This window comes from Notolabrus celidotus, chromosome 18, assembly GCF_009762535.1.
Source record: "Notolabrus celidotus isolate fNotCel1 chromosome 18, fNotCel1.pri, whole genome shotgun sequence".
Taxonomy (NCBI): Eukaryota; Metazoa; Chordata; class Actinopteri; order Labriformes; family Labridae; genus Notolabrus; species Notolabrus celidotus.
In genome coordinates, this window is record NC_048289.1 from 4634309 (window position 1) to 4661825 (window position 27517).

The following is a 27517-nucleotide window of genomic DNA, read 5'->3' on the forward strand; positions in this document are numbered from 1 at the left end:
ACATTATGTATTTTGAAATTGTATAATTATTTTCCTGCTAAATATCAGTGTTATTACCATTTTATTAATGTCCTTTAGGGGTAATTTTTATTTTAAAACAAATGAAAACGTGTAACACATAAAGCTGGATGTCAGTTGTCTTTAAGTGTTTATGTGATGTGATTGTTGGAGTTGGTTACAATAAAAGGTTAGGGCCGGCTCTGACTTGAGGTATAATTTAAATTCATTGAAAAATAGGTAAAATTGCGGGAGGACTTTAAAAGTTTATGTTTGTGTATAAATAATTTTGCTAGACACATAATCACATTAATGTAGAGCTCATCATTTTTGTTGTTTAAAATGATCAGGCAGTAGAAATAATTAAATAAAATCAAACAGACAACCTAACAAACAAACTGAACTGAACTAATAAATATATAAATATATAAATAAATAAATAAATAAATAAATAAATAAACCTAAATTCCCAAGCTAAAACTCTTCTTCTTCTACGTCTTAATTGATAGCTGATGTTGTATTCCGCCTCCTGCTGGTTCAAAAAGCTAATAACGATATTATGTTGGATTTTAAAAAGGAACAAAACGTTTAACTGCATGTCATAAAAATACCACATGTCCTCATTAACACATGAAAAGACTGCGAGTTGAATAAAAGCAGTTTTAAGGAGCCTTTCATTACCCAGAGAGAGCAGCAGCTCAGGATACTACGTGGACCAGAATGCTGTGCGCGAAATCCACTTCCTGGTTACGTTACCGCTTGGCTTCCTTTGCCTGTCAGCTGTGCCTTCTACAACAACAATAACTACCAGGATCACACTTATACGGTCGTGTCTACGGTTTGTGGGTTTAATGTAACTCTATAAAGTACTTTCTGTGAAACATCTTTAATCTGCACTTTGTAAACAGCTGAAAAACGCGAGACTTTGCATGGATCCTGCAGGACTTGAGTGAAGCTACAACACTAAGCGACTCTCATTCAAGATTTGTCTCATCAGAAAGCTCTTAATGCTGTAAAATAGATTAGTTAGATGCATGTTTTGATCATGCACAAATGATCCAACTAAACAACACTTATTTGATGGAATTTTAATCTTTATGTCAGACGGACTCAGTCCAGCAGCTAGTTTAGTCTCTTACCTGTATGGCGCGCTCCTTGAATTGTGAAATTGGAGAGGTAATTCTGGGGTTGGCATTTATTGCTTTGTTTGTGTTTCTTTGATAAAACCATAGAGCATGTAAAAGTGCTAAATACTTGCAACATGAGTTGTAACGGGGCCTGCAGAAACTGCTTTAAATGTGGTAATCTACTCATTGAGACACAGATTCTGGTGTTGAGTTCATTTACAGATTATTATCAATAAAACAAGCTTTATTTATATAGCACATTTCATACAAATCAAATGCAACCTAAAGTGCTTTGCAAGGATTAAAAACAAGAAAGAAGCAGAAGTAAAGTAATGGCAAGACATATTAAGTAAGGATAAGAGTTGAAAATAAAATGAAGGCTAAAAATATCAATAACACCAAGTAGATAAATAAAAAACAAATAGTTGAAATTAATAAAATAGTACAATAACATTAAAATAAATATAGAACATTGAAGTGATGAAAATGTTAAACCCTACATAAAAGCCAGACTGAATAGATATGTTTTTAGTGTACATTTTAAAGTCTCAATATCTCCATCAGCTCCCCTCAGATCCTCCGGCAGGCTGTTCCATTGTCTAGAAGCGTTGTGGCTGAAAGCAGCGTCACCAAATGTTTTTGTTCTCCTCTGAGGAACAGCTGAAAGAGAGGAGCCGGAGGACCTGAGAGGCCTTCCTGGTTCATACACTAAAAGCCTCTCTGATATGTAGTCTGGTGCGAGGCCATGCAGCACCTTAAAAACTAGTAAAATAATTTTAAAATCAATAGGAAAAGAAACAGGCAGACAATGTAAAGATTTTAAAACAGGCTCAAAGTGTGCTCTCCTTCTGGTCTTTGTTAAAACTTGTGCTGCTGTATTTTGTATTAACTGCAGTTGGTTTATCATGTTCTTTGGAAGACCATGATGAGAGCATTACAGTAGTCAAACCTGCTGGTTATAAAAGGGCGCATTAGTCTCTTTGTGTTGCTCAGAGAGATAAGCGTATTAGACTTTGTTGTTCATTACACAGACTGTTGACTCTGTAGGTGACTAGTTAAGTACATGTTTTGTTTTCCTCGGCAACAACCGTCTAGTTCACAACAGAACTAGTAGTCAAATGGAAAGTAACACATCCAAGAGGTTCTTGCAGTTTTGCCTCACATAAGCAGACATTTGTTGTTTGCTGTGTGCTGTACTCTTAGGGTTGCAAAATTCTGGGAATTTGTCGAAAGCTTTCCATGAGAATAAACGGGAATAAACCAGGAATTCACTAAATTGAAGGTTGGCTCTTAATGGGGAACTTAAATATATTTGGGGAAAATATATTTTAGCATAATCCTGACTAAAAAAAACAGATTTCATCAAGTACAGTTGAATATCTATGTTATTCCTCAATCACATGCACATAGCCCACCGCTTACTGCAGGGCTATTGAGATCACGCCCCCTACATGCACTGTGCATTCCTCCAACACAGAGATGATTTCTAGAATCCTGGACCACACTTTTGAGCCCAGAGCACAAGACTACTGAAGCCACACATTTGAGCCAGGCGGCAACCTCTGGTCTAAAAATATGAGTCCAATGCAGAAGTGCTAAAAACTCCAGTTCACTGAGAATCTGCTTGAGGCTGGCTCCAGAAGTTGCGGAAACCACATACACACCAATTCAAAGAAGACGATCTTTACAGCAGTTAATTTTTTAATCAGCACACACTGTAGGGGGGGGGGTGACTTTTTCTAACGTTGCAATTTCAAAGATATTGAGATTATGAGTCTTCTAATGAGAGGCACAGCTGACTTGATTGACAGGCGGGAACACTGTAGCTGTTGGCTAGGAGGCTCAAAGCCCGCCTCTTTACCTCACGATCGCTCGACAGCAGCAATATTGCTCCCGCCGACAATTGGCCTCAAAACAGCGCTTCCGAAACAGATGGGTGACGTCATGGAGACTACGTCCATTATTTATACAGTCTATGATTTAACCCTGTGGACGACACAGTTTTGATGATATTATGTGGTAATATATTTAACAAATTTGATGTATGGTACTAATGTTTAAAATGACAAATATCACATAAATGAATTCATACGCATGTATTTCCATTAAATTACCCTCAATTCCCATGGAAATTTTCCAATATGGAATATTTCCAATATTCCCCCGCTTAACTTCCCATGGAAATTTACCTGGAAACTTTCCGGAAATTTTCCATCCCTTCGCAACCCTACTATTGCTTCCATCCACACTTGATAATACTTTTAAATACTGTGATGCAACTATAAAAAATTAGGTTTGAAGAGAGGTGGAGAATGTATTTATTCATATTTTTGAGTTAAAGGGACATCTAAGTTTTCAAAATTTCTAAGGCATCAACTTATTAGAAGCAATAAGTAAACCTGAAAGGCATCTTTTAATTTATAACATGTGACTACCTTGAAGCAGGTGACAAGGACATGAAGACAACAAAGTCAGCCTAAAATTAAATCATGGTTAAAAACAATAGAACATGAATTAGACTATGAAAAAAATATTAACACAATTAGAGATGGTGTGGAAAAATCCATAAAATCTACTCTGGACTCAGACATGGTAGAAATACAACTTCATAAACTTCCACCAAATATAGAAAAGCACTAGACCATCCTGGGTTTATTATTATTATTATTTAAATTATTTCTAGGTTCCCTTTTTCTTGTGTATCGTGTTATTTTGTTTGGGTTATTTTATTGTTATGTCTTTTTTAATTTAATGTATGTAAACATATGAGAAAAAAAAGCAGCGTACTTGAAACTACAGTGTCTGGAAAGTTGAATTTGTTTTCCATGCAATAAACTAATACATAAAAATAATTAGAAAGTTACAAAAATCCAAAAACAAAGATTAAAGTCAAGAACATATCAAAACTAAACAATCAGATGTTAAATCACTATTTGAAATGTAGGGTCAGAGAAGTGCAAGAGACTCCAGACTTTTAAGCCGTATAGAGCATGGAGAGCCATTCACATGAAAGCCTCTATACAAGTGCATTTTCAGGATAAAATTTAACAGCTGATAATCATTTGCAATACTTGTCTCCTCAGACTTTGAAGCCCATTCCACGGACAACGATATACTGCTTTACATTTTAAGTTTTAGTTAATCATACAAATACCTGATTCGGTTTTTGTTGATTAATAAATCAAGTCGTCATTTTATCCAGAGTCCATGACTTCAGTCTTTCTCTCCAGTCAACAGGATAAGTATAGTAGAAAACACAGACGACGGCGTTGTACCTCAGATGAAAAGACGAGGCCAGTGAAACAGAATGGAGGATTTCAGGCGGACGTACCTGCGTCTGTGTAAGGAGGGAGGAGTGGATCCTCAGGAGGGTGTTGTGGCTCAGCTCCAGGAGAAAGGAGGGACTCAGGGCTCCAGGCTGGACCTGAACGGACAGAGTCTGTCTGCAGAAACATGCTCTGTGCTGGCCAGAGTTCTCCATAATGATACCGTCTTCACAGAGGTGTCGTTCAGTGACTGCATGCTCAGTGAGGAAGGTGAGGAAGATACATGATGTGTTTTATATCAAGTTTTTTATAAAGGTTTTTTAAAGTTACTGGACAACAATAGAGCTGTATGATACAGAGGATGAGGGTGAATCAGACTCTTCTCCAGAGATACAGTCACTGTTGGTTTGAGTCTGAACATGAGATCCTTAACAGTGAGTGTAACATGATGAATGAGAGTTTTTGTGTGTGATCCTCAGGTGCCAAAGTTCTCCTGACTGGGCTGTTTGGTAACACGACTGTAAAAGTCCTGGATTTAAAGGTAACACCTTTCAGATTATAAACAATTGATTTGATATCTGCGTATATGTGTGTTTATATGGACGGTTAATCGATGCAAACTATCATCTACAGGGGAATAATCTGAGATCAAAAGGGGCCGAGGTGTTGGCTAAGCTGCTGGCACGGAACGAAACCCTGCGCAGGTGAGAGTAACGCTTCTCCTTGGGGAATATTTCCAGTTTCAGCGTAAATGTTTGTTTAGCTGTATTTGGCCACTTGGGTGCACATTTACGTGACGGCACTTGACTTCCAATTTGAGAAGTTCAACCAGCTCATATTGCAGAATGCTCTATTTAAACATCAAGTATTTAAATTGAAATTTTACTGTAAGATGGCTGGCATTGTCATTTGTTAGCCAATCTTGCAGAAGTCACATCAAAGTTTAATAAGACCATTACTTGTAAATACAAAGGGGAAAAAAGCACCATCATTTAATTTGATTTAATTTGATTTAATTTGGTTTATTCTTAGAGGCTCATCTACAATCTTTAACATCAATGTTTAATCAGCCCGTTACCTGTAAGTACTAAGTGGACAAAACCACTTGAATTATATTTTATTTAAATTGATTTTATTTTATTTTATTTTGTCGTTTTTTATTTTGTTTTATTTTATTTTGTTTTATTTATTTTTAGTTTATTTTATTCTAAGACGCTCATCTACAATCTTTAACATTAATGTTTAATCAACCCCTTACCTCTTAGTACTAAGTGGACAAAACCACTTGAATTTGATTTAATTTGATTTTATTTTATCTTATTTTATCTTATTTTCTTTTTATTTATTTTGTTTGATTTATTTTTATTTTATTTTATTCTTAGAGGCTCATCTTCAATCTTCAACATCAATGTTGTCATTTCATGCATCGTGTCAAAGTTAAATTAAACCTGTTTTACATCTGATGTCCCTCGGCAGATCACAACTGCCGTGCTTGAATATTTCGTTGCCTCCAGATTTGCATTTTTGTCTCCATCATGTTTGTTTTTTGACACAAAGAGGCGTGTGTTTTGGACGAGAGGTTGGAGCTGCAGAAGAGGAATAAGGAGTTTGACAAACATGTCCTGAAGTCTTAGTTCTAGTGATATTGAAGTTGATTGTCATTGCATATTATTCTGTCCACCTAACAATGGCTTTTTTTCAAATAAGGACTCGATTGTTGCGATACCCTGCTGCAACTGAAATCAACGTCCACATTAACACATGAGGCTTAAAGGTGTAAACTGTCTGCAGGCTGGTGTTGGAGTGGAACGCTCTGGGAGTGTGGGACGAAGCCTTCTCGCTCTTCTGTGAAGGTTTGGCCGCCAACAGCGCGCTGACACATCTGGACCTGCGCAACAATCAGATCAACCACAAAGGAGCATCAGAGCTCGCACTGGCACTCAAACGCAACAACACCATTGAAGTACTCGGTATGAGTCCTGACAGTCAGTGATGCTCTGATCTTTGTTTGTTCTTTGTTTGATGTCAGAGTGTTTATTTCAGTCACCAGGTGAAAGCTGTCACATTGTTTATGAGGAATAATAAATGTAATCCACTATCAGCAGGGGTTCAGTGTTTGCTCGTATGTCCCTGTCTGACCTTTCTCTCTGACTGTTCACAGACCTGAGGTGGAACAACCTTGGTCTGCTGGGGGGCAGGTCTCTGCTGGAGGCTCTGCAGAAGAACAAGAGCATAGTGCAGCTGGAGATCGCAGGGAACAACATACCGAGCGACACACTCCGAGCACTCGGTAAGTTGTGTTTAAGTCTGTAGTCTACAACAAACAGGTCCTTTCAGCTGTGGTATCGTTTGAAGCTGAGGATATGTTCTATTGTTAACAAAGACCCAACATCAAGACAGGATAAGATCCAGTCCCATCTTAAAGACAGGACTCAGTCTGATCTTATCTTAATCCACCATGAGCAGAGCACTTTGCAGCATTTAGCAAGTTGTTTTATTAACAGACACCAATGGGCGTCTGATCCCACTGAGGTCCTGAATGCAGACTGACAGACAGCAGACTGATGAAGAGAGAAAAGAGAGAGCAGTGTATGATGAAGAGACAGTGTACACTGTATGAACTGTATTTCAAATTGGGTACTTTGAATGTCTTTAAATGAAAAATAACCAGGAACAATATTTATAATAATATGGCACTAATATTACAATAAAATACATCAACTTTCGATGTAAAATGTCCAATGAAAGCTGTTGAAATGTGAATTTGAAGTAAACATTTAACATTTGCAATGATAACTATGATGTAAATGAAGTGTTCAGAGCGTCTGAGCTGTCTCCCAAAAAGCCCGATGAGGATATGTGCTGCTTTGTGACACTTAAAATGAAACTCTTTTGCAGAAATACAGCTTCTCCAATGTTGGAGAGAATAAGTTGCTGTTTTTTCCCAGTAATTCCTCATGAAAATTTTCCATAAATACATTTTGAACCCCCAATAAATGTAGGTAAGCAGGCCTATACCGTACTCTATGACCCAACATCAAGACAGGATAAGATCCAGTCCCATCTTAGAGACAGGACTCAGTCTGATCTCATCTTAATCCACCATAAGCAGAGCACTTTGCAGCATTTAGCAAGTTACAGTGGCAAGGACAAACTTCCTTTAACAGGCAGAAACCTCCAGCAGGACCCGACTCATGTTAGACACACATCTGCTGAGACCGTGTTGGAGAGAGGGATAGAGGGAGATGAGTTTTGCCACTTGCCATTATGGCAGTTCAAAGTAAGATTAATATAAAGAATATATGAAAAAAAAGTCTCAACTCAGTTTCAGTGTTTAAAATAAAATATATATATTCATAAAAAAAATGTAATTTATAAAAAGAAAATGAACAGCTTTATTTAGTTTTTATATATGTCTTATTGAATTCCTATTTCCATCAGTACTCCTATATTCTCACTTCTATGTTCTGTATAAGAGCAGCTGTGATGACTGAAGTACCCTGGGATAATTAATCCTGAGTTTGGTAAAAAAAATTGATTTCTGTCTCGTATTCATAATCAGTATCATAATATCATAATCACTGACTGTAGCTTTAACAGTTTGACTTCAGCTTTAATGCTTGTAACACTATGACTGTTGTCGGCACATGCTTACTGTCATCCATTATGGACCTGGAATTCTTTCCCACTCACGCCCTTCTCCCTCTTTGTTTAACCCCTAAAGAGCAGTCCACAGGGCACAACTCCGACAGACAGTCCAGCCAGAGAATGAGCCACAGCAGGACCCAGGTCCTCAGCAAGGAGATCAATAAACTCAAGGAGGAAAAGGGCCGACAGGTAATGCTCAAGATGCATCAACTCTGACACAGAGCAGAAACACTTGTGGATGAGGGCTGTTCTTTTAGATCATCAGAGAGAAACATTTACCGATAAGAATTTGTTGCACATGTCCTCAGGTTTGTCTGTATCTCTTGTGTGCATGGAAATATCTAACTAACTATAACGCAGATCGCTTTCATGACTCTCACTCGATGGAGTTTACTAACTTCCTCCTGACATTTTCACCTGCACCACCACAAGGTTCACGTTTAGTAAGGTGAAGATAGTCATGAAATATGCAGCTGATGTTCATGATCCCAAGAAGATGAATCCCAATGACTTTTCCTCTAACACACCAGTAGATCAAAGTCATCACTCTACTGTGGAATATCTGTACGTGCTGTGCCGTGAGGTCTGTTTTCTGTTAAAGAGAAAGCAAAGAAAGTCTGCTCGGTTATAGTGGATCCAAATAGATGTTGGTTTAGTATTTATACCCACAGAAATTTAAAGTGAAACACAGTCACTTGTACGTACGGCTACATCACTCCACTGTTTTGCATCTGCAGTGCCTGCAGGTGGTTTGGTGTGTTGTCTGAAACTCAAAAGAGTTTGGGCCCTTTTTTTGATGCACGTTTTATCTATTTTGATTATTCACAAAGTACCTCAGACTTTGGATTAAGTTTGTTTGCCCCCCCCCCCTCTCTCTGTTAGTTCCTGAACCTGATGGAAACCATCGACAGGCAGAGGGATGAGATGGGGCACTCCAACAGGTGAGTTGAGGTGTAGCTGTTTGTGCATCCTTTACCCTGTAAAGCACATAAACCCAGGGAGATGTAGAGCTTATTTTAGCAGATCATTTTCTTCATCGCATTTGTGCAATCAGACTTCTTCTTTGTATCCATGACCTCATGGTGAAGACCTTATGACCTCTTTTCTGTGTGATCAGGTCCACCTCCATTCAGATTGGCCAACTCCAGGAAGCTCTGAATGAGAGGAAGTCAGCTGTCAACTCTCTCACTGCCAAGTAAGCGTTTCATTTTCCTTTACCTCGCTATTACAACACAAAGAGAAGCCCAGTCTGCTTCTCCATGGGCAGCTGGTGCTGGGAATATCAAATACCTTAATTATTACTCACTCAGGCATGAGGACTGTGGTCAGCTACACCTAGCAGCCCTCCTGAAACACTGCATGCTGAATATTTTATCAGGCAGTTGGAAGGGTGACTCGTTTTAGTTACTAAAGGTTCTCAGCAAAGCAGAGGTGCATTTCAACCAAGAGTTCCGGGGACTTTTAGCCCCCAGAACTACTTTACCTGGAACTAAAAGGTCCCTGTACCCCCATTGTTGTCTGCGTTTTGACAGCCGGCTGAAGTCCCGGGTAGATTGTGCAAATCAGGCCAGTGACGTATGGAGAGAAAAAGTAAATGCACTACACCACCAGACCAGTAGAGGGCAGTAAAACAAAGACGAATGCCATTCATCACAGATGGCACCATAGAAGCAGACGGACAGGCAGGTATCATTATGAGAAACACAACAGTTAGCCTGTTAGCATGAAGAGACTCAGCTGGTGCTGTTTTAGATGGTGCTATATTTCATCACAGATGGATTCACTGAATCAACACGTGAGAGGAGATAAGCGCGAGTAGCAAAGACGTTTCAACACGCCTTTAAAATCCTTTTAACTCAAAAAGCCTTGGCAGAGATCGGCCAATGAGACACATTCAGCAATGCAGGCCCTGCCTCCCGAAAGTGCTGGGACCTTTGAAAAGTACTACCCCCAAGCAGGGGCTTTTCAGTGGGGAGATTATCTACCCCTGAGCTAAATCTAGACTCTGGTTCCTCCTGTCAAAATGCGCGTAGTTCAGGGGTAAAGTCCCTAGTTCCAGGGTAAATTTCCTGTGGTTGGAAAACGCCTCAGGACAGAAACTCATCTGCAAACATTACTGTTGCAAACTGACATCTCTTTCCAAGGAAAGGTAGGTTCTAATTTACGACCTGATTTTTATCAGTACAAACTGTACTGCAAACTGATGATTCAAAGTGAACTCATTGCACACCTGGTTGTGACTTGTGGCCGGGGGGCTTCTGCAAAGTGCCACACTAAAAACGAGATCCATCCATCAATTTTCTTCTGCTTATCCGGGGTCCGGTCACGGAGGTAGCAGTCCAATCAGATCAACCCAGACATCCCTCTCCCTAGCAACACTTTCCAGTTCCTCCTGGGGAATCCCGAGGTGTTCCCAGACCAGGTGCAATATATAATCCCTCCACAGAGTTCTGGGTCTCCCCCGGGGCCTTCTCCTAGTTTGACGTGCCTGGAACACCTCTAAAGGGAGGCATCCTTATCAGATGACTCCTTTTGACGCGAAGGAGCAGCGGCTCTACTCCGAGCTCCCTCCGGATGTCTGAGCTCCTGACCCTATCTCTCAGGCTGAATCCAGACCCCCTTAAGAGGAAACTCATCTCAGCTGCTTGTATCCAAAATCCTATTCTTTCGGTCATAACCCACAGCTCATGACCATAGGTGAGGGTTGGAACGTAGACCGACTTGTAAATTGAAAGCTTTGCCTTCCATCTCAGCTCCCTCTTCACCACAATGGTCCAATGCAATGCCTGCATAACTGCTGATGCAGCACCAATCTGTCTGTTGATCTCACGCTCAATTTTACCCTCACTTGTGAAAAAGACCCTGAGATACTAAAATCCCACAAAACAAGAGATACAACAAAAATATTCAATAACTTCCAACATTAATAGGTGTTGTGTCAATGAAATCCCTTCCCGCATTAACGCTCCCTGTTGGATATACTTCAACAGTTAACTCGGGAAGATATGCTTTGACATTAGTTTGGGGTCATATCTAACTTTACAATCCCCCCTCACTCCCTAGCCCCAGGTCAGAAGTAAGTGCTCAGGACAGGACTTTTAAGTCACTTTTAAATAAAGTACTCTTCACTTTTACTTGAGTAGATTTTCAGACTGGTAGTTTTACTTTTACTTACATGATATTTCATCAAAATGTTCTTGTAGGAGCATAAAGTCTGTTTATAATGGGTGTGGTTAACTTTGAATGTACCTGTTCAGTTGTGCAGAGTGGGTTTGAATATTTTCTGTTGACCGTCATCATTTGTTTAGATCTTTTCGTATTGAATTCTTTTGAGTCCTTTTGTTCAGAAACAGAAAAACTTTCATGGAATACTTTGATTAGATTTTTGTGGTTCGGCTCCGTGCTCTCTCGTCCGTCAACACTCACAGGTTGTGTTTTCAGAACACAGCACAGAGCAGTTTTCCCGCAGTAATCACTAGATCAAGAATGCTCCTCCTCCTCTCCTCATCCATGTTGTCTTTCTGGTCCTCTGAAAACCTCTGACCTGTTGACTCCAGGCCTGGCTCCGCTCATCATGACTTTGGTTTGTTGTTGTAGTTAATTGAAATACGATCTGGTGATAACACAGAGTGTTTTATTCTGAAAATTGACTTCCTGTCCCGCTCCATCTGCTCTGTTGAGATTGATGCGTCGTGCTCCAGCATCCGGCAAAAATAGAAGACTTGTGTATCTGATCCGGAGGGCTCAGACCTGCTTGATCAGAGATGCAGCTGGAATGCAACAGAGCGGATCTAGAGGAAGTTAACACATTGACTAGAATAGAAACCTATCAGATCCGGTGCTGTGACGGATCGGAGACTGATCTGGTGGAATTTGGCCGTCAGTCTCAGCAGCACCTTTTCAATCATGGCCGCTTCAGTGCTTTTACTTTAGCAGACTATTTTGGTACCCCACGCCTGATAATGAGCCCACAGACTAGATAAAAAGAGAGACCTGGATTTCTAAAGCATTCGCTGTTATATTTAATTCTATGTCATATCATTGGGACCTGCTCTGACTCAGGTCCCTCACAGGCATCCAAGTGGATTAGTTTAAGGACTCAACCAAAACGGGATGTTTGACTAGTTTTGGTGCTGCCCACAGTCAGCCGAGCCGAGCTTACTCATAGATCAGGTTTAGACAGTACTGTTTGTAAAATATACGAGCAGAAACCCAACAAAATTATTGAGAAGGAAAAACGTCTTTAACAGGTAGAAATCTCGAACAGAACTAGAATTAATGGTGTCCAGCCATCTGCTGCAAACATAGAGAGAGATGGATAGAGACATCTAGACAGGCTTTGCTTACCAGGAACGTCCTCTTTAAATCACCCGTGCCCTGCTTACAGGAGTTTCCAACAGTATAGTGAAACACAGTGATCTCATGACGTCTCACTCTGTGTTGCTCAGACTGCAGATGACAGAAGCCGCCCTCGCCCTCTCTGAGCAGAAGAACCACAACATGGGAGAGCTGCTGGCCCGAGTGAAGACTGAGAAAGACGAACAGAGGGAGCGACAGAGCAGAGAGAGGAGGAAAGAGCAGGAGGTATGTTCAGATGACACATTTCACCTCTGCTCTCTTGATTGGGTCTTTAGCTCGTGAATGTTTGGTGATAAATGTTTAACAGAGTAGATCAACATGTACATAATAAACTGAGCTCACAGTCACAGCCAGTTGTAGCTGCTCATTGTGGTGCAGCCTTGCTCTGCTGAATGTAGAAGAGATGATAGCCCCATGATTCTGATTTTCATTTTAAACCACATGTTCCTTAAATCACAAAAACAACATTTTATTACTTAAAGAAAATTCCTAAAGTGAGGCTGTTTCTCTCTCTGAGCAACAGAGAGAATAATGCAAACTTTTATAATCAGCAGGTGAGACTACTGTAATGCTCTCTTTTCTGGTCGTTCAAAGAACATGATAAACAAACGGCAATAAATTCATTAGGACGAGCCTACAGACAAAAAACAAGTCATTTATACATGTTAAAGGGGACATATCCCGATTTTTTCATCAAAATATATTGGTCTAAGAGGTCCCCAAAACATGTCTTTAAAGTTTATGCTCAAAGAAACACTTTGAAATCAGATTTTGGCATGCCTGAAAATCCCTCTTCTTCAGCCCTCCTCAGAACACTCTGTTTTCCCTCTGACCACGCCCCCTCAAGAAGTGGATGTGCCTCGGCTCTCCAGCACGTTGATCTAGTGTTTACATGTTGGCTGAATATACACGGCTGCTCACAGACCCGCGTTACTTCAACCCTCTGAATCTGATCCAGAATCTGATCCTGACGGAGAGGCGCCTGTAGCAGGACCTTTCTGAACGATTGGTCATAGATTTAGTGTTTCTTGTTGTTTTATTTGTCAGTATGTAGACGTGTGTCTTGGTACACAGCTACGAACATGTAGCTATGTGGCTATGCTAACTAGCGCTAGCACTTATCCATGATAAATAAAAATCATCCACTAGATCTTCAAACCTGCAGACGTGGGGAGTAAAACCGACCTCTGCCAGAAAGGCAGCAGGACCTTTCTGAAGGATTGGTCACAGATTTAGTGTTTCTTGTTGTTTTATTTGTCAGTATGTCGTAGGGCTGTCAAAATTGCTCCAAAATGACAATCGAATATTCGCTCTAAAAAAAAAACATAGGTTCGAACCATTCGAATATCTATATTTGCGCATTATGTCAATAACAGGTGGACAAACTAATACAAGGAGATTTCAGATTTAACATGCCTAAAACATACCTACACATTACAAAACAAGTAAATGACCCAATGGTCTATACCGTAACACTTTTAAGACTGTAGACATCTCGCTCGCTAGCCCCCCTCCCTAGCCCCCCTCCCCTCTCTGTGTGTAATGCGCTGAGTGAGTGCTGAACAAGACTTCTGCGAGCAATTAAAGGTCCCGACTCTTGTCCCTAACAAAGGCAGGCTTCATTCAGTGATTCAAGCAAATATTAACATTAACTGAAGTTAAAGTTAAAAACGAACGAACTGCATGTTATCCCAGTGTCACTGATTGTCTGGCTCTTTTAGTCCACTGTCAATGCAGGGTCTTAGGCCGGACAGGTTATTTGCCAAAAACACAAGACAGTCCACATGTGAAGAAGACGGTTCACATGTGAAGAGACCCGATCACTTTTTATGCACTATATTCCCAGCGGAGAAAAAGACGCGTTCAGAGCGCTCTGAGGATCCGGGACGGAAAGATTTCTCTCTGCCGTCTGCTTCACGTGGTGCATGTGTGACTCCTGTGACCTGTCCCTGACCCGTCATGCAGTGCGCCCACTCGCAAAGCAGCCGCTGATGTGTTTTTTTTCCACAGTTGAATATTCATATTCACATTCGAATCTCCGTTTATTTTTTTATATTCGAATACATATTCGAATTTAGAATATTCTTTGACAGCCCTAGTATGTCGACGTGTGTCTTGGTACACAGCTACAGCTATGACATGTAGCTATGTGGCTATGCTAACTAGCGCTAGCACTTATCCATGAAAAATAAAAATCATCAACTAGATCTTCAAATCTGCAGACGTGAGGAGTAAAACCGACCTTTGTGTTTATTAAGACAGCCTACAACTAGCATGCCTCCCTCCTAAGCTCCTTGTTAGCACACATTTGTGCAGGTAATGACAAAAAGGGGGAGGGATTCAGTATTATTTTATACAGTCTATGGGCTGAACAAGCTCCGAGCTCTGACTCCGTGACAGACCGGATATTGTTGTGACGTAACAAAAACACGGAAGTCTGAAACGGCTCGTTTCACACACATTTACAGAAAGGTGTAGAAATCAGAACAGGGGCAGAATGGATTTTTAACATTTTCGGGGGGTTTGTAGACATGCCAGGGACACATATTTCAGGTAGAGAACCATTAAAAAGTCGATTTTGCATGATATGTCACCTTTAAGATATTGCACTCAATAATGAATGTACCTTGTGTGTCTCCTGCAGGACAGCGTACTCAGGGAGGGCAAACTCCTCAGAGAGATCCAGAACCTGACAGAGACCAACAACCAACTTCGGAATAAAGTAAGAGTCAAGTCTGTGCAGGACTGAGGAGTCTGGACTAAATGGTTTATGTCATTGTTTTTTGACTAAAAGATCTAAAAATAATTTAGTTCTCCGTTTAGGTTTTGTAATCATGTTTGTCTTTTGCCGATTGTAGATATAAGAGTAGATGTCATCACTGCACCACTTTTTCAGCTGTGTTATTTTTCATACACTCATCAAGTTGTTGTATCATCAGCAATGTAAGCAAGGTATCGTCTGCATAGAGGCTGATCTTCTGATGGGTCATGTTTGGTGTTTGTGTTCCTTTAAGAAGGATGTTTTGGAAAATAAATGTGCTAAAGGTGATGATGATGGAAATGTAGAATAAAGGGGAAAGGAGGTTAACCTTCCCTAGTTCCCCTGTGCAGAGCGATGCTGTTTTATGTTTTACCATTAACAGCAATAACTGGTGCTATAGTTTCAGTGATTACAGAAGTTGATAAGTCGACTACTTTAGTTTTTTTTACTACGATATGGTGAGTCAATAATTTAAAACTAATTTTCTAGTTTTTTTTAATACAATTTTTCTATAGGATTTATACAAAGAAGATGTTTTATAGCTGTGGAGACAAACATACAAACAGTTGTGTATTTGTGTGTGCTAGGGGGAGGAGACGGAGCGCCGCTGTAAGTCGCAGCAGCAGCAGATTTTTGAAGTGAAGCAGGAGCTGACCAACAGCACAGCAGAGCTCAAGCTGCGACTCGCTCAGGCAGAAGGTAACACTCACTACCATTAAGTGAGGGATAATGGACGGTTTGCAGGTAGTTATGGGAAATAGAATCTCGACAGGGTGAGGCAAGACCATAGACTGTAAAAAATATGGACGTAGTATCCGTGACGTCACCCATCTGTTTCTGAAGAGCTATTTTGAGACCAATCGGCTGCGGCAGCCATATTGCTTCTGTCGAGCCAGTGTGACGTAAAGAGGCGGGCTTTGAGCCTCCTAGCCAACAGCTGCAGTGTTCCCACAGGCAGCTGTGCCTCTCATTGGAAGACTGGTAATCTCAATATCTTCGAAATTGCCGAATTAGAAAAGAATTCATCCACCTCACAGTGAGAGGACGTCGAGAAATTAGCTATTCAGACTACACTCATCTTTTGTACCAGGCTGTAAACATGTTTATTAATGCTGCAAAGATCGTCTTTTCCCCATTCATGTGTATGTGACTTCCGGTACTTCCGGAGCCAGCCTCAAGCGGATCCTCGATGAACTGCAGCTTTTAACACTTCTGCATTGACTCATATTTTTAGACCGGAGGTTGCTGCTTGGGCATGACCCCGAATACTAACTTAAATAGAAACACGTTGTTAAAAACATTGATTAGATATTATTTTATTGACTTAAATGATTTCTGTTTACAGTTTTTAAAAATAGTCCAGTGATTCCTCGTCAGTGATCATTCCATGGTGATGCATTCTTATCTGCCTGTTGCGGTGGATTGAACATGAAACTGTCCTCATTCAGCTCTCCTTCTTCTCTGAGCTCTGAGGTTCACACACCTTTAAAAAGCGTAAGCTAACGTAAGCTAACGGTTTTGCCTCACCTTACGGTCTATGGTGTCAACAAGCAGAAGCTAAATGTGTCTGAACTCATTTCTGTGGATTGATTTGACATGACGTGTGATCAGTTTGTATCTGGTGTTGCTCATGTTAGTGAAAGTTAATAACCCTTGTCAAAGGGTTTTGACCAATCAGAATCAAGCATTTTACACAGCCGGCAGATCAGTAAGAAAGCAGGGTAATAACCATAACACATTTTATTTCCTGAAGCAGAATGTCATTCTGTCTCACATGAAACCTGTACGTCACTTTCTGACAGATCGTCTGGAAATAGAGAAGCGAAGGTCCAAGCAGGCTCTGGAGGACATGGACGGTCTTCGCCAGAAGGAGGTGCTCTTTCTCACACATTTACAGAGCACATTTATTTCATATCAATCATCATTTTCTTTTATGTTCCAGAGTTGTGGGGCATTGGATGTTAGAAACATCTTCATCTTTTTTTTTCAGGTTATCATAATTCAATTCTTGAAAAACTGCAACTAGGACAATAAGTTTATTACGATTTTGCACTTTTTTGTCCAGTGTTTGCTCCTATCTGTGAAATTATAATGAATCAATAGTTATCTTGTTATACATTCACTAAACCACAGACGCTTATAAGGTTTAGATAAATACATTTGAGTCTGAAATATCCAGAGAAACAAGGAAACAGAAATCAGACCCTTTATGATATGGAAGATGTTCAAGAACTCTCTGAACACCAAAGTGGTGGCTCAAAATATACCTTTTCTTTGAGGACTCACCGTTTGTCCATTGTGCTGATGTGAATATGTAAAGACGTCTGCTTTGAAAGAATAACTTTATTTAAAAGCATACATCATTATGATACTCATTGGACCCCCGTCTGACCAGCTGTGACAGCGTGTGCTGCAGACAGTGCTCAGAGTGTTGTCAATGATGGATTCAGCCCCACTGGATACGTCTAAATAGGTCACAATGGCTCCAGTGCACTGTGCCAGCCAGATAAATCTTTAGCAGCAATGTAAATACCTACATGTGATTTATTGTGTTTCCTTGTCTTTATGAACAACTTAAAGCTGTATTGGAGTCTAGAAGTTATCATTTCTGTGCAGGTAGAACATGTGAATCGACATCTGGAAGAGAGTGAGAGAACGCTACAGGAGCGCATCTTCAAACTGGAGGGACAGCGGATACAACTAGAAGAGGTCAGAGTTTACACAATACACAGTGCATGAACTAGACATGTTTGCTCCAAAAAAAATTGCATTAAAGGTGCAGTGCGTAGAAATGAGAATATTAGCCATATGTAGCAGTCAGATTCTTGAGTGAACTCCTCCTTTCCTAACCTAAGCGACAGCGGCAGTGAAGGACCAGAAGCCCTCCTGAAAATGGCAAATATTTATCCGACAATGTGTCATGTTCTGGTTTGGCATAGGTTATTACCATAGACAGTATAAAAAATGGACGTAGTATCTGTGAAGTCACCCATCTGTTTCTGAAGCGCTGTTTATAGGCCAATCGTCGGTGGCAGGCGTATTGCTGCTGTCGTGCGATGTGAGGTGAAGAGGCGGGCTTTGAGCCTTCTCACCAACAGCTACAGTGTTCCCGCCTGTCAATCAAGTCAGCTCTGCCTCTCATTGGAAGATTCATAATCTCAATATCTTCAATATTGCCGCGTTATAAAAAAATTCACCTCCCGTACAGTGTGTGCAAATCAAGAAGCAAGCTATCCAGACTACATTCGTCTTTTGAACCAGGCTGTAAACATGTTTATTTCTGCTGTAAAGATCAGCTTTTATGAATTGGTGTGTAAGTGGTTTCTGGTGTTCCTGGAGCCAGCCTCAAGCAGGTTCTCGGTGAACTGCAGTTTTTGGCACTTCCGCATTGGACTCATATTTTTAGACCAGAGGTTGCTGCTTGGCTCAAATGTGTGGCTTCAATAGTCTTGTGCTCTGGGCTCAAAAGTGTGGTCCAGGATTCTAGAAATCTTCTCTGTGCATGTGTTGGAGAACTGCACAGTGCATGTAGGGGGTGTGGCCTAAATAGCCCTGCAGTATGAAGTGGGCTAAAGCTTCCGACTTTGAAAGTTCCCAGAATTTTGCAACCCTAGTGAGAACTGAATTTACAGCCGGACTTATATTGGTTATGCAAAGACGCGTGGTGTTGTGGTGATGCTATCAGTGGACTATAAAACAGTGCCAAGATCAGGTACGCCACCAGTAAGATTACTCCGTAACCCAAGCTTATTCCACTATAACACAAATTCCACTGAAGCTTCTGGGGTCTATGCAAACGGCTGAGTGGAGGCCGTTTTATTTGAGTAGGAGTACGTTTGATTTCCTTCTAACTGTGTTTTTCATACACATTCAGTTATTCAAATCCACTAGTATGGCAAACTGGGAGTTTCCCGTTTCTCTGTTCCAAACGGTCGTTAACGTAGAGCATGGGAACGTCTTGGAGCTGGACAGTTGAGTTAATAAACTGTTCACACTGTGGTTTGAGATTGTACATCTTTATTATCACGTCCACAGCCCTTTATTTTGTTATCATTCTTGTGGAATTCTCACAGTTAGATGTAACATTTAGAAAAGCATCATCGATGTAATTCAATATCCTAAGTTTCTTTATGCTGCGTTTCAACACACCTGCAGAAACTGTTTTCCCTCCAACACCTGCTAGCATTTTGCATAGAATATTTGATTGGACAGATTGCTCCAGGATAAATACATTTTGATTGACAGTCCCAGCCTTGGCTTCAACTGATATAAGAGTTCACAGAAGGTGAAAAGACTCCCCAAGGACACATTTCACTGTTGTAAATACTGAAGAGTACAGAATATGAGCTGAGAAATGCAGCTGCAATGTATCGCTTGGATTCACTGCATTCACTTGACATACTGTGAGAAGTCACTCTACCTTCTTCCTTTAAAGCAGTTCAGGTAACAGTGTCCATCTGTTGCAGGAACTGAGTAAAGCTAAAGCGGCATGTGTGACGGAGAGAGCCCAGGCGGAGGAGGAACTGGGCAGAGTGCGAGCTCAAGTGCGCCTGGAAGAGGTGGGTTCAAAATAATGTGCACCTTTACACATGTGTGAGCTATGTTCACATTGATTCACCGGGAAACACGTTAATACAAATGAGGTACAACCCAAGCCCTGAAGAAGGAGAGGCCTTGAGTGTTAGCTGCTACAAAACTCCAAGTTCCACCTCTCACACGTGCGTCCACGCCACGGCAGTTTTATGCCATTACCACTTGTCCTTGTTTCTTCAAATTACAATCACATGCTGGCTGCTTTATGTTCTCAACTCAACTCAACTTTATCTATGTAGCACCTTTCATATATATAAACATGCAGCCCAAGGTGCTTCACAAAATAACAGAGAGACAGAAAAAGACAGTTGTGGTAAAATTGAAAAAGGCATGATTATAAATAAAAAACTTTAAAATAAAATGAAATCAATACAGAAAAAATTATAAAATAAGTAATAGAGGAAAGAAAAGTTAAAGACAAGTTAGCGTTAAAAAGATCAGATGAATATAAGAAATACACTACCGTTCAAAAGTTTGGGGTCACCCAGACAATTTTGTGTTATCCGTGAAAACTCACACTTTTATTTATCAAATGAGTTACAAAATGAATAGAAAATATAGTCAAGACATTGACATGGTTAGAAATAATGATTTTTAGTTGAAATAATAATTTTGTCCTTCAAACTTTGCTTTCATCAAAGAATGCTCCATTTGCAGCAACTACAGCATTGCAGACCTTTAGCATTCTAGCTGTTAATTTGTTGAGGGAATCTGAAGACATTTCACCCCACGCCTCCTGAAGCACATCCCACAAGTTGGATTGGCTTGATGGACACTTCTTGCGTACCATACGGTCAAGCTGCTCCCACAACAGCTCAATGGGGTTGAGATCTGGTGACTGTGCTGTCCACTCCATTACAGACAGAATACCAGCTGCCTGCTTCTTCCCTAAATAGTTCTTGCATAATCTGGAAGTGTGCTTTGGGTTATTGTCCTGTTGTAGGAGGAAATTGTCTCCAATCAAGCGCTGTCCACAGGGTATGGCATGGAGTTCAAAATTGAGTGATAGCCTTCATGATTCAAAATCCCTTATATCTGGTACAAATCTCCCACTTTACCTGCACCAGAGCAGCCCCACACCATCACATTACCTCCACCATGCTTAACAGATGGCGTCAGACACTCTTCCAGCATCTTTTCACTTATTTTGCGTCTCACAAATGTTCTTCTGTGTGATCCAAACACCTGAAACTTTGATTCGTCTGTCCATAACACTTTTTTCCAATCTTCCTCTGTCCAATGTCTGTGTTCTTCTGCCCATATTAATCTTTTCCTTTTATTGGCCAGTCTCAGATATGGCTTTTTCTTTGCCACTCTGCCTAGGAGGCCAGCATCCCAGAGTCGCCTCTTCACTGTAGACGTTGACACTGGCGTTTTGCGGGTACCATTTAATGAAGCTGCCAGTTCAGGACCTGTGAGGCGTCTATTTCTCAAACTAGAGACTCTACTGTACTCGTCCTCTTGCTCAGTTGTGCACCGGGGCCTCCCACTTCTCTTTCTACTCTGGTTAGAGCCTGTTTGTGCTGTTCTCTGAAGGGAGTAGTACACATCGTTGTAGGAAATGTTGAGCTCGCCGTTTTGATGTTCAGAGGCAGAGAGTTCAGAGTTTAGAGGCATAAAAACAGAAAGCTCTCTCTCTCTTTGTGTGAGACACACGAGGAACATTTAAAAGGGAAGCATTCGAGGACCTCAGTGATCGAGCTGAAACATAAAATGGAGGAGTTATGTGATCTGTTTTCTCTTTTCGTGTTAAACCTCTGGCAGCAGTGTTCTGATCAAGCTTCAGCTTTCTGAGAGATTTTTTTCCTTAAGGAACAAGATTTTTTGTCACTTCTGTGTAATGTTTATGCAGCCTAGAAAAAAGTAGCACTTAAGATAGGTATGTAACTCTACTGTGATATGTAGTTCCACTTTTGTTCTGCATGACTTATAAGGACTCTCTGAACAGATATGTAGCTACAGATTGAGTCATCCCTGTGAAGTTAAATCTGCTGTTGTTGAGTACTTTTCTTTTCTCCTGTGTTTCCTCTGAGCAGCAGGAGCACGTGTCATCGCTTGAGGAGAAGCTCCGGTCGGTGCGCTCCTCCCTGCAGGAGGTGCAGCTCCACTGCTCCCAGCAGAAACAGACCATCAGTGAGCTGCAGGCCAAGAACAGCCAGCAGAGCATCGAGATGGACGGACTGAAGCGCCGGATCGAGGAGCTCCAGCAGGTCAGGATCCAGAGGCTGTCTTTACTCTGTTATATTCAGAATGTGACACACCTGGCAGAGTCATCTTGGTGGTGTATAGTCATCATCAGATGTGTGATCTGTTTTATACTAGAGTGACAAATGAGTGTGAGCCTTTGAAAGAGAAATGTAGATTTTCCACAGAGGTCACAGTCACTGCAGGCTCGATGCCAACCAGACCAGCTGGGCTCTGTCTCTGTGCAGTCTATAAGTCTGTGTTGACTTCCTCTCACAGCTTAAACACTCTAACTTAGAGACTACATAAAGTCACAGCTCTTAATGGAATGAAATGTTGCTCTGTAACCACATCAATCAATCAACGATCAATCAATCAATCTTTAATTATAAAGCGCCAAATCCCAACAGTTATCCTCAGACTCTTTCCAAACAGAGCAGTCTAAACAGTCTAAACTGTACTCTATGTTCTATTATTAACAAAGACCCAACATCAAGACAGGATGAGATCCAGTCTCATCTTACAGACAGGACTCTGCTGATCTCATCTTAATCCACCATGAGCAGAGCACTTTGCAGCATTTAGCAAGTTACAGTGGCAAGGACAAACTTCCTTTAACAGGCAGAAACCTCCAGCAGGACCAGACTCATGTTAGACACACATCTGCTGAGACCGTGTTGGAGAGAGGGATAGAGGGAGATGAAGAGAGAGAGAGAGATGATAGTGGTGAGATGGATAGTAGTAGTTGTAGCAGCTGGAGTCTGGCACGTCCACAGCAGCAGAGATCCAGAGGAACCTACGAGACAAGGGAGCTCAGGGACGCTAGAAAGGTCTATGGTTAGGAACTTTAATGGGATAGGAAGAGTTAAAGTAAGAGACAGGCAGACAGAGGAGAGGGAGGGAAAGACAGGATCCCAGTGTGTCAGTCTAAGCCTATAGCAGCATAACTAAGAGCTGGTCCAAGCCTGATCCAGCTCTAGCCAGCAGGCCGTCTACAGCAGAGATCCAGAGGAAACTACGAGACAAGGGAGCTCAAGGACTCCAGAAAGGTCTATGGTTAGTAAACACATGATGTGTGAAGAAGTATCTGTTTGCTAACAAGTTTACCATTGAAATCTGGGAGACACTACAGATAGAAGATGCTAAAAGTTCAGACAGTCTTGTCTCTTAATGATCTTGATCTTGCATCTTTTTGGAACTAAGTGACAGAACGACTGACCTTCTTTTTAAAACCATTTTTCATCTCCATTTTTTTTGCAGAACGGATTTAGTTCAGACAATGTATTTATCCCCGGCTATGTAGGATTAAAACCCATTTCATAATGTGCTTGTGTGGTCGCAGGAGCTGTCAGGGAAGGACCAGGAGAGAGTGGCTGAGGTGAGTCGGGTGAGGGTGGAGCTTCAGGAGCAGATTGGACATTTACAGGCCGAGAGGACGGTACAGGGAGGACTCAAAGAGAAGATCAGTGCTCTGGAGAGAGAGATCAAAGGTGCAACTGCATTATCACTATCATGTCTCACTTATTCATCACCAATCTTTACAACATTTTATATTTATCATTCCCAATGCGTTGTGTTTGACATTTGTAATATCTCTGTTGCATATCGCTCCCTCCTCCTCCGCCCCATGGCTATCCTGCAGTACTGAGCAGTAACCACAGAGAGGCGCTCCTGGACAAAGAGAGCGAGATGTCTTCCATGCTGGAGAAGCTGCGGATGAAAGACGCAGAGATCCAGAGGATGAGAGAGGATGAAGCCACCAGAGCCAGCTACCTGCAGAGCGCCATCCTCACCTACGTCCAGGGCTCACCTCTGGGACACTTCAGCAGCCCCAAGAAGTGACCAGAGACCTGAACACCTGGACCAGGTCAGGACCATCTGAAGGATCACACATATCTGGATTGTCTGGACTTGAAAGGAAGAGATGCTAACAGTAACATGGGGTAGTAAGTTGGTGCTTGTTTTTTAACTGTGATACCAAACACAAAGTGCAGAGTCAATCAAGAAATGAAGGATTTGAGAAGCAGGGCTGTAGGAAGCGTTAGGTGCAACTCATCAGGTGTCACTTTCTTACCAAAACATGCACGAAGTTCAGTGAAGTAGGACTCATTTTAACAGGTCTTTGATCTGGTTTTACATCATTTGTTCCAGTAAGGATGGCTGTGTGTGTCACGCCCTGTTTTGACCGCTTATCAACATGTGGTTTTTATGATGGACTCACAAGTGGACAGCTTTAACTGCAGGTATGAATGCGGACAGACTGATATCTTGTCACACCGGCTGCATACAGAGGTGGTCTGGGACGTATTTGTCCACACTGGCCTCACTAAGGACCGACGACTCTCTCTGTATCTGTGACAATGATTAGACTAGACCCTGATTTAATCATCCTCTGCTGAGCCTCGGGAAAATCTTTGTTTTTAATGTCTCATGTAATTCCAACATGGAGAGATATACTCCATGCATTAAAGCCAGGCGTGCACAAAGATACAGGATATTTAATATACTTTTTCACTAAGAGGATGCATTTAATCAATTAAAATAGAAGGATCCAATACTGACGAGGGATGAGGGTTCTTGTGGGACATGTTCAGGGACTGTTTCTGCTAAAGTACATGATCCATTTCTTCTCACGTTATTGATGCGATGGAGAGATATGACCTGCAATGTTTCATAAAGACCACACAGATCTTATCGTCTTCTGTCAGCAGATACTCCAGTCTGCTGTGTAGTTCTTTTATTGATCTGAAGGCTTCATGACCAAACAAAGTTCACGTCACAGTCACCCTTCCCCTCTCTCCCACTCGGTCATTTGTGCAGCTCTCCTCCTCTAGTAGTCTACATCACTTTCCTTTTTCATCCTTTAATATTTCAAAGCCTAATGAAGGTGAATGAAGCTCTATGTTTCTGTGCATGTGAAGCTGTAAAGATCTGATTACAGGTGGTGTCTGGAGACACAGTGAGACACGTCATACTACAGTGCTGTCCACATGTGATCCAACCACTGGAGACAGAAGTTAATACCAGTCATAAACGGGGACTAAATCAGCCCCAAAGTCCATTCTGGTTTAGTTCAGCTTGGGTGTTTTTGTACATCACGCTGTCTTCAGAGTGCAGCTGACATCTGGGAAACAGTTACCTCACTTTAAAGAAGCCGTATGGGCTGATCAGACGGACTCAGTTTTAGGATTATTAAATCACATAGTATTGAGGTGAGAGAAGAAGTGAACACTCCCACTCCCTCCATGAACAGGAGACATTTAAGGTCATATTTCAGTGTGTCCTCTATAAGCTCACCAACCTACCTGCAGACCCGTCAGACACTGTCCTGAGCTCTCATCTGTTTAATGATCCCACGCCATCTATCTCTGTTATTGTCTGTTTCAGCTGTTTGGTTGATAGTTGACTAATCGGATTCAGAAACTGGGATTAAGAATGGGAATGTCATCACCCAAGATGACTTGCCAACCAATTATCTGGAGTACAGAATTGGCACCAAGCCTGGAATGTGATGGACGCAGCTGCACAGGTTGTTTTCACCCGATTAGCACAGTAATAACTCTTAAAGTGACACAGGTCTGTTATGTCATGCTGTAAAGAGGCATGGAAAGATATAATGGACTGATAGATTACAGAAAAACAAATTTAACGACAACAAATTTACTTCTGTGTGCAAGGCTGAGCCAGAGTCTGTATATCATTACCTGTAGGCCTGCAGACGTGACATAGAGAACATATTTCCCCTGTCAAACAACAATGTGCATATGAAAACGAACATCTGATCTGCCTGCATAGGATAACATGGCAAACAGAATAATGTTAAGAAAAGATAAGGTTTGTATCCTGTTTATCATATCATCAAAGTCCACAGCAGCGGAGATCCAGAGGAACCCAGGAGACAAGGGAGCTCAGGGACTCCAGAGTCTGTAAATTGTTATCTCTGGGCCTGCAGACGTGACATCGAGAGCATATTGCCCCAGTCAAACTACAGTGTGCAAATGAAAACTAACATCTGATCTGCATGCATACGATAACATGACAAACAGAATAATGTAAAGTAAAGATAAGGTTTGTATCCTGTTCATCATCTTATCGTAGCATGTCAGCATGCATTAAGTAATTAACAACGATCACAGCTGAGGATGATGGGAACGTTAGACCTGATGAGCGTGCAGGAAGACCTCAAGTTCATCTTGACGGGGACATGAATGTGTTTTCTAAATCTGATCCATCAGTTGTTGAGACATCTTACTCTAAACCACAAACGTGTGAACCTTGTGTGGTGCTACAAAAAAGACAGGCCATTAAAAAGAGGTGGGTGTGTTGTGGTCCAAACCATCCATCCATCCATTATCTTGACCGTTTGTCCCGTTTTGGGGTCACGGGGGGCTGGAGCTTATCCCAGCTGACTTCGGGCAGAAGGCAGGGTAGACCCTGGACAGGTCGCCAACCCATCACAGGGCAAACATGGAAAGACAGACAACCATTCACACACACTCACACAATTTAGTGTAACCAATTAAACTGGATAGCATGTTTTTGGACTGTAGGAGGAAGCCAGAGAGAACCCACGCATGCATGGGGAGAACATGCAAACTCAACACAGAAAGGCACCTGCCCTGGCTCAGCTTTGCAAACTCGAACCACTAACCTTCTTGCTGTAAGGCAACAGCACTACCCACGGCACCACCGTGCAGCCTAAACCAAATCAGTGCAAATTCAGCACATTGCTCTCTTTCTCCGTTCATGTCCTCCCTCTCTCAGGCAATCTTCACCAGCGACTGTGAAGTCTTCTACACCGTGTATCTAATAAGTATCCTCTTTAATCAACACAGCAAAGGCATTTCCACAAGTGCTCTGAGCTTTTACTCTTTGAACAAATATTTGTCTTTTCGATGAGATTTTTTCAAACATGTTTAATCTGTTCATGAGATCAGGTGTCAGCGTACAGTTTGGTGTATTTAATTCCTCTTTTTAATAACTATTAAAGAAGGAGTTTAAACATTTAAGTGAAACAGGTGGTAACAGAATAAGGACACTTGGTTTCACCATGCCAGAGGCGTGAAGTACAGCTGCATCAGTTTTATAGTCAGAAATATTTGACAGCTGGATCTGAAACAGATGGCTGCCCCTAACTTACAGTCCGAGTGTTTCTCATGAGCTCAAATCATCGCCAAATATCTTCCGAGCTAACTGTTTGGCTCTTAATGCACCATGAAATAGTGAACTATGCTGTTTTTTATAAATGTTTTCACTGTGCAGCCTCATTCAGTTCTTCCCCTGCAGACCACATATGCCTTAATACTGTATGTGTCACATCAGGCGTCTGCTCCTCTGCAGCTCACATGCAGAAAGCAGGGCACCCATTTCATAAATGTTATCTGCTCTTTTTCCTACAATATGAATCATTTTAGAGACATTGCTGTGTTTTATCTCAACAATACTACAGATGAATAATTCATGTGCCCTTTTTTCTGTCTTCTTACTGTTGAGCTCTGTTTTTGTTGATGTTTCATCGAGGATGCGTTCAGTGGGTCTGTTTGAGCAATAAATGTGATTTTCTTAACGTGGTGGTCGGTGTG

At 41.4% G+C, this 27517-nt stretch overlaps 1 protein-coding gene across 2 annotated transcripts; it reads left to right on the plus strand.

Annotated features, from left to right (window-relative positions):
* Positions 1-720: 720 nt before the first annotated feature.
* lrrc45 (leucine rich repeat containing 45) lies at positions 721-27506 on the plus strand. Of its 2 annotated transcripts, none has more exons than XM_034707768.1 (18): positions 721-839; positions 4355-4660; positions 4870-4931; positions 5024-5094; positions 6182-6360; positions 6552-6680; positions 8115-8227; positions 8921-8979; positions 9156-9233; positions 12487-12622; positions 15042-15119; positions 15746-15857; positions 16961-17031; positions 17775-17867; positions 19625-19717; positions 21788-21961; positions 23278-23425; positions 23578-27506. In XM_034707768.1, exons 2-18 carry the CDS (start codon positions 4432-4434, stop codon positions 23775-23777), a joined length of 2025 nt encoding a protein of 674 aa, XP_034563659.1. In that variant the 5' UTR covers positions 721-839; positions 4355-4431; the 3' UTR covers positions 23778-27506. The 2 variants fall into 2 exon arrangements, with proteins under 2 accessions (XP_034563659.1, XP_034563658.1); XM_034707767.1 differs by having other exon boundaries at positions 721-835.
* Positions 27507-27517: the final 11 nt, after the last annotated feature.

Coding starts and splice junctions, on each gene's coding strand:
- lrrc45 (XM_034707768.1), top strand. CDS start 4,432: ATGGAGGATTTCAGGCGGACGTACCTGCGTCTGTGTAAGGAGGGAGGA. Junction 5,095..6,181: donor CGGAACGAAACCCTGCGCAG/GTGAGAGTAACG, acceptor AACTGTCTGCAG/GCTGGTGTTGGAGTGGAACG. Junction 17,032..17,774: donor ACGGTCTTCGCCAGAAGGAG/GTGCTCTTTCTC, acceptor ATTTCTGTGCAG/GTAGAACATGTGAATCGACA.